This window comes from Cucurbita pepo, chromosome 2, assembly GCF_057944985.1.
Source record: "Cucurbita pepo subsp. pepo isolate OVF chromosome 2, ASM5794498v1, whole genome shotgun sequence".
Lineage (NCBI taxonomy): Eukaryota > Viridiplantae > Streptophyta > Magnoliopsida > Cucurbitales > Cucurbitaceae > Cucurbita > Cucurbita pepo.
In genome coordinates, this window is record NC_141799.1 from 6,773,810 (window position 1) to 6,781,331 (window position 7,522).

The 7,522-nt window shown below is 36.7% G+C and overlaps 1 protein-coding gene across 2 annotated transcripts; it reads left to right on the forward strand.

Moving 5' to 3' along the window:
- The first annotated feature begins 213 nt into the window (after positions 1 to 213).
- On the forward strand, positions 214 to 6,048 carry LOC111788643 (ABC transporter G family member 25). Of its 2 annotated transcripts, XM_023669063.2 has the most exons (5): positions 214 to 381; positions 466 to 693; positions 781 to 1,384; positions 4,758 to 5,201; positions 5,289 to 6,048. In XM_023669063.2, exons 1-5 carry the CDS (start codon positions 331 to 333, stop codon positions 5,750 to 5,752), a joined length of 1,791 nt encoding a protein of 596 aa, XP_023524831.1. In that variant the 5' UTR covers positions 214 to 330; the 3' UTR covers positions 5,753 to 6,048. The 2 variants fall into 2 exon arrangements, with proteins under 2 accessions (XP_023524831.1, XP_023524830.1); XM_023669062.2 differs by having other exon boundaries at positions 217 to 381; positions 4,758 to 6,048.
- The last annotated feature ends 1,474 nt before the right edge of the window (positions 6,049 to 7,522 follow it).

Sequence of the window (7,522 nt, forward strand, 5' to 3'; positions counted from 1 at the left end):
GATGATGAGAGAAGAAAGGTAAGAGAGTTAGTGGTCTCTCAAGCGGCACAAAATAAATAAACAAATAATGTAATGTTTTTGTGTGTTTCGTTTGCTCCATGGAGCTGCCACGCCACTCCACTCCCCCTCCCTCTTTCACTTTGACGTGTCATCCACTTTGATGCCCCCTCTTCATCTCCCATTAAATACCCTCTCTTCTTTACTCCCTTTCCCCCCTTCTTTCCATAGCCCCCTCCCTCCCTCCCTCCCTCTTTCTTTCCTTCTTCTTTCAATCCAATCCAATTCAATCCAATCCAATCCAATCCCATAAACAACTTTGGACCTCCAAAAATGCCTCCCTCTCTTCAAACTAAAGATGCATCCTCTAATCTCACTCTCAAGGTACGTTAATCAAAGCCAAACCTCTTAAATTTAATCTTTTCATTGCACCTTTCTAAAATTTGCTTGCTTTTTTTGCTCTTGTAGTTTGTAGACGTGAGCTATCGAGTGAAGGTGGCGGACAAGAATGGAAATTCCTTCGGACGGATTTTCACCTGTGCCTCCGATGAGACGACGGCGGCGCCGCCCCTTCAAGAACGGAATATTCTTCATGGGATTACTGGGGTTGTGTCGCCGGGAGAGATTTTGGCTATTCTTGGCCCCTCCGGGAGTGGGAAATCAACTCTTCTCAATGCTCTTGCCGGAAGATTACAGGCAAGGGATTTTAAATGCTTTCAATTTTTTAAGAATACAAATAAAATTGAATATTAATTAAGAAGCTGGATGTTATGTCATTATCAGGGTAACGGTTTATCCGGGTCAGTGTTGGCCAATGGTCGGAAACTGACTAAATCCGTACTCCGGCGAACCGGGTTTGTGACACAAGATGACGTCCTCTACCCACACTTAACCGTCCGAGAAACGCTCATATTCTGCTCTCTCCTTCGACTACCACTAACCCTTTCGAAGCAAGAAAAAACCGCGGTCGCCGAGTCGGTGATCGCCGAGCTCGGGTTGACAAAATGCCAGAACACGATCATCGGCAACGCCTTCATTCGCGGTGTTTCTGGCGGAGAACGAAAGAGAGTGAGCATAGCCCATGAGATGTTGATTGACCCTAGCTTACTGATTCTAGACGAGCCGACGTCGGGGCTGGACTCGACCACAGCGCATAGGCTGGTGATGACCATGGCGGGGTTGGCTCGGAAGGGGAAGACCATAATCACGTCAATTCACCAGCCATCCAGTCGGGTGTACCAAACTTTTGAGTCTGTGCTTGTGATGTCAGAAGGGCGGTGTTTGTATTATGGAAAAGGAAATGAAGCCATGACCTATTTTGAGTCCATTGGCTTCTCGCCGTCTTTTCCCATGAACCCTGCTGATTTTCTCCTAGATCTCGCCAATGGTACGTATAAATTTTCTTCCTTACTTTCTAAAATCTCATTTTCTCTCTCAATTTACATTTTTTTTTTTTTTGAATCCCGACATACCCATTCAAATTTTTTTGATTTAATAAGTAAATTAATTTAGAAAGCTGATAGAATCAATTGGGAGGGAGCCAAGGAATATATGAGCCCTGTTAAGAAGCCTAAAGATAAAGCCATAAGAATTATACTCAAAGTGAACAATATCATATCATTGTTAACGTGAGTTTATATTCAAAGTAGACAAATATCATATTATTGTGGAGAGTCGTTAGTCTCGAGAAAGGAAAACATTCGGAGTGGAGTGGAAGTGAAGTGGTGAGGATAATTAATGCATTTGTGGGATTTTGACTAAATTTTATTAAAAAAATATTCCTTATTTATATATTTATTTAATAGTCTTCATTGTGTTCCAATGGCGGTGGAATGTGGATGGGTGAGGTGGTTAACTTTTTAAGGCTCAATATTTTTATATATTCTTGAAAATCTCTGTTTTAAATCTGTGCTATTCTAAGTTTATGAGTCAGAAAAATTCTTATTCTATCTCTTTCTCTCTCTTCTTATATGTCTTCTTTTTCCCTTTGTTAGTGAGTAAATTAGTGGATATTGCGTCCATGTGTTGTGGTTTTTTTGGCCATTATGGCAGCGTCATCCACTATCCATGGGAAGCTTTTAGGGTTTCCTTCACAGCCTTTCAAAAAAAAAAAAAAAAAAAACTATCTTTTTATATAAATTTTAACTTTTCACATATGCCCTCCATTTTAGGAGAAATTAAAAAGATAAGTTTGGTGGGTGTGATTTGGAGTTGCTTTTAAGTTCTTAACCCAATTCAGTAATTAGAAGCTTATTTAGATCTCTTCAATTTTGTTTTCTTTAGTTTTGTCAAAGTTTATGAATTTTAGGTCCAAAAAAACAGTGATTTTAATAATGATTATCCAATCAATAGATTTGTTTTGACTTCTAGATTTTATGTCTTTTTTATTATTATTTTTTTAAAATAATAATGAAGGAGAAAAAATAGGATCAAAAGACAAGTTGTGAAAGAAATTAAATCTCATAAATATCAGGAGCTTGAAATGACCATAAAATAGGGGACAGACCCACCCTCATTAAAATGCTAGCTGTCAACCCTCCTTAAATGTCCTCAAAATTATTGTCTTTTCTTTCTTTTCTTTTTTTTTTTTTTTTTTTTAAATAATTTAAACACATTATATTATACTAATCACTTGTTTAAAGTGGGTCCTAAATTAGATACCTTAATTACAAGGTAATAGATTGAATAGTTTTCTTTTACTTAAAAAAAGAAAAGTCTATATATATATATATATATAGATATAAATTCAATCACTTTCTTCAACTTTTTTTTGAATTAAAGAAAAACCTCCACTTTTGTTCCCAACTTTTGAAATCAAAGCTCCTAAACATCTGGTTTTTAGAGGGTTCTTTTAAAAGGGGTCTTTACATCAATCTCAAACCCTTTTATGTTTGTGGAGTATGCTTTAGGCGCTCTGCCCCATATGTCTACAACCCTAGAGATGTCTTTAGGGAGAGACAAAGGTCTCTTTGACTTTGACTTTGACTCTCTTTTTTTTTCTTCCTTTCTTAGTGTTTTTTGGGATCATAGGTGAGAGAGGATACAAAACTTTAGGTTAAAATATTCATGTGTTGGACACATTTATGTATAACTTATATAATATGCTTTTTTGGTTTCTAAGATATCATCCCATTTAGAACCCCATGATTGTAAAGTGCAAGGATGTAGTGGGGTGGGGGAGGTTTTGACTTTGAAATTTTTAAAGTTTTACTTCTTTTTTTAAAAGAAGTAATAATTCGTGAAATGATGTGGGCCTTAAAAGTAAGAAGGATACTGGATATTCAAATTTACCGTTCTTCAGTTATGTTGAGGTTAGTAATATTTGTACCTCTACTCTTTGATCGTAGAAGAGATCGATAGAATAAAAAGGAAAGCTTTATGGATTAGGATTTGATGGGCAAGACGATTTTAAAGGTAAAAAATGAAAAAATTTAGGTTTTTTTTTTTTTTTAAGGAGTATGGCTTGGGTGTTCTTCGTTCCCTTCCTTTATTTTTTTCCCCTCAAATAATTGATCAATTGATCTTAAACAAAACTGAGGGAATGTAGTCCCTACTTCCCTTAGGTTGAAATTTATAATGGGACACTTTAGTCAAAAGTTTTGGAATAGTCCCTCTCGACTTTTTGATATCAAAACTTCTACTTTGTTAGGCCTCTTGTATGATCTCAAGAGATGACAACAATATCTAGACGATGACATTCAAGAGTTTTCTGACCTCTCTTCTATCCCTCCAGTTATATTCAAAAGAATATTGGATTGGATCTATCTCCTTTGCTTTCTGTGTGGAGACTTTTTCATAGTCGTTAGAGAGTAAGGTTCGAAATCGCATCTAACGATCTCGACTAAAATGACCATTATTGATATTTCTTAATCAATCGATCCTTCTCGCTACTTTCTCTCTCATATCAACCTTTCTCCCTACTCTTATCTCCTCCCGTTTCTCTCTCCAAAAAAAAAAGTCATCGTACATTTGGTCGACATGACCTTTCACATCGGAGAGCTGTCTCAAAAAGAATCAAGCAACCTGAATTGTGAAACGCATCGAACCTAGAAACATAAAATGTAAGTTAGGCCCTACACGTGTAGGGATGAGATTTAGCAATCCCAATGGCATATAATGATAGCATTTTGGAGTGTTAATGAGAAGCCGTGGGGGAAGTGGAGAGAGAGATGGCCGCCCAAAATGGTTGGTGGAAGGCACCAAAGTAGTAGTGGAACTCTTGCCTTTACCACCAACAATGGTCACCTTTTTTTGTTTGCTGTTCATTGTCTTAAATATTTTGGTTGATTTTAATATCATTACTTTTTAAAGATGGTGCATTTTGGCCATGCTTTTTTGTTGTTCATGGGAAAGAATGATTAAAATAGCTATATAATGGAAAACATCCACTTTTAGAATCTACACGTGCATGCATTTCAATGGCTCTCTCTTTTGCTTTAGGGTTTTTAAGCTCTCAATAATTGCTTTTTATTTTGAATTTTTTAAGCCACCAATTGAAACATTCCAACCAGATACTCTTATCCAACCGCACTTACCTAATTACTTCATTTTTATTGATAAATAAATAAATAAATAAATAAATATACCTTTTTTTTTATATTTATTTATTTATCAATGATATATTCTTTTTAAAATATATAAATTTTTATTGAATAGTGAAGTTTGTGAACAGTAGAAATCATATTGTAAGCTGTAATTTTGGGGATATGTGAAATTTAGAAGTTGAATTGAATTGTTTTTTCATGTTTGCATGCATGCAGGTGTGTATCAAGTTGACAATGCAAGTGAAGTGGATAAACCCATCATTAAGCAAACCCTAATTACTTCTTATAACACTCTTTTGGCTCCAAGGGTAAAGGCAGCTTGTATGGAAACTTCAACAAAGGAAACAATGTCGGGTGAACGGAAATCAACTCGAACTTGTAAAACTAGTCTGATCTTGTGGTGCTACCAATTGAACATTTTGCTTCAGAGAAATCTCAAAGAACGAAAACATGAAACGTTCAATGCGTTAAGAGTCTTCCAGGTTATAACGGCGGCGATGCTAGCGGGATTGATGTGGTGGCATTCTGATTTTCGAGATATTCAAGATCGACTTGGCCTACTCTTCTTCATTTCCATCTTTTGGGGAGTTTTCCCTTCGTTTAATGCTGTATTTGCATTCCCCCAAGAGCGAGCAATCTTCCTGAAGGAACGAGCTTCTGGTATGTACACGTTATCATCATATTTCATGGCTCGAGTCATTGGAGACCTTCCGATGGAGCTCATCCTTCCGACAATTTTTCTCACAGTTGCATATTGGATGACCGACCTGAAACCAGATCTCGTTGCTTTTCTCTTGACTTTGTTGGTCCTCCTCGGCTATGTGCTTGTATCGCAAGGGCTCGGCCTTGCTTTAGGTGCAGCAATCATGGATGCCAAACAAGCTTCGACTATAGTAACTGTGACGATGCTGGCATTTGTATTAACCGGAGGGTTTTACGTACACAAAGTACCATCATGCATGGCTTGGATCAAGTACATTTCAACGACGTATTATAGTTACAAGCTGTTCATTAATGTGCAATATGGTACCGGAGAGAAGATATGGTCGTTGCTCGGTTGCTCGCACCGTGGAAGCGAGCATCCAAGCTGCAAATTCGTGGAAGAAGATGTGGCAGGGCAAATAAGCCCTGCGTTGAGCATTGGAGCTTTGTTGTTTATGTTTGTGGGTTATAGGTTATTGGCATATTTGGCTTTGAGACGCATCAAATAGAACAAAAGGGTTCTAGAAGTCACCAATGAAGGAGAAGAAGCTGATTTGTTGAGCCAATGAAGCTGCATTGCCTGTTTGACACACTTGAAAAAAAGAGTCCACTAACCATTTGGTTCTCCACAACTAATGATGATTTGGGTAAATGTAAATAGCCAAGATGAAGTTCATGAATGTTTTTTTTTTCTTTTTTTATTCCTAGCAAGAAGCGATCTCTCTGTTTTGGTGCATCCATCAACAGATTGAATAAACGATTTCTTGAAATTATCAATGGAAAATTAAGGCCCTCTTATACATCATTTTTCTTGTCACTCGTTAACTTGATTCAAAGTATATCAATGAAGGAAGTAACCGAACTGGTCCATGTGGTTTGTGTATTAAACGCTTAGAGTTGGAATAAATGGTTGAGGATTGTTGGGAGGGACTTCCATCATTGGTTAATTTAGAGGATGATCATTGACTTATGAGTATGGTTTTATAAGTAAGTACACAACTCCACTGGTACGAGGCCTTCTGGGAAACCAAAAACAAAGTCATGAGAGTTTATACTCAAGGTGGACAATATCATACCATTGTAGAGGTCCGTGATTCCTAACATGGTATCAGAGTCATGCCCTTAACTTAGTCATGTCAATAGAATCTTCAAATGTCGAACAAAGAAGTTGTGAGTCTCAAAGGTGTAGTAAAAAAAGTGACTCCAAGTGTCGAATAAAAGGTGTACTTTGTTCGAGAGGTGTAGAGAAAGGAGTCGAACCTCAATTAAGGGGAGGTTGTTCGAGGGCTTTACAGGCCTTAGGGAAGACTCCGTGATGTACTTTATTTGAGGGAAGAAAGTCCCACATTGGCTAGTTTAGAAGATGATCATGGATTTATAAGTAAGAAATACATCTCTATTGATACGAGGTATTTAAGGAGACCAAAAACAAAAGGTTATTTATGATCTTTAGAGAAAATATATGAGTATTGGGTATTGTATATGTCATAACCTAATTATCCCATCACCTTCGAATATTAAGAATATTTGAAAGAAAGGATGTTGTGTTTAGTTCGTTGAACGAACATAGAACTTTGTTCCTGACTTTATGAGATTGCGCCGTTTTGTTTATCTTTTTAACATCTTATCGCAAGTGTAATGGGAAGGTCTTGTGCAAATTCAATGTATATCAAAGTCTTCCTACTATATATGGAATGCTCCTCACATGTTCCCTTCTTGAATCATTTCTTGGCCATCCACTCAAATTGAATATGCCTTTAATTCTAGATGTGAGACTATGTGAACCAAAAACTGCCTTTTTAAAGTGTTTTTCTTTGAACTTTTGTGCCTATAAGATGAGAAGTTTGGTATGAGGAACATTTAACTTAAAGAGTGGCTTAGAGATTTTTGAATAAAAAAAATCTTTGATCTGACTTCTTAAACTAGAAATCTGAGAGTGATTACTATATGCATGCAAAAGATAACTTTAAAACACTACCAGAAATAATGGATACGATATCTTACGAAAAATGCTATCGATAACGTTTTTTGTAAGACATGACAACCCATGATATTGACGTTGCACACACAAATAAAACTCAACACTAAAAATATGTGGGGTTGTTATTACAATATGGTGGGGATATATAAGGGTCTTGATTGAAAATCCTTATGTCTAAGTAAACAATGAACTTAACCCAAAAATGTACCAATTATGATGCATATGTACGTCAGGTGAGTCTGGTAAAACTAAGTATGTGTAGAGGTTAGTTGGTGACCCTATATCTCAACACAATACC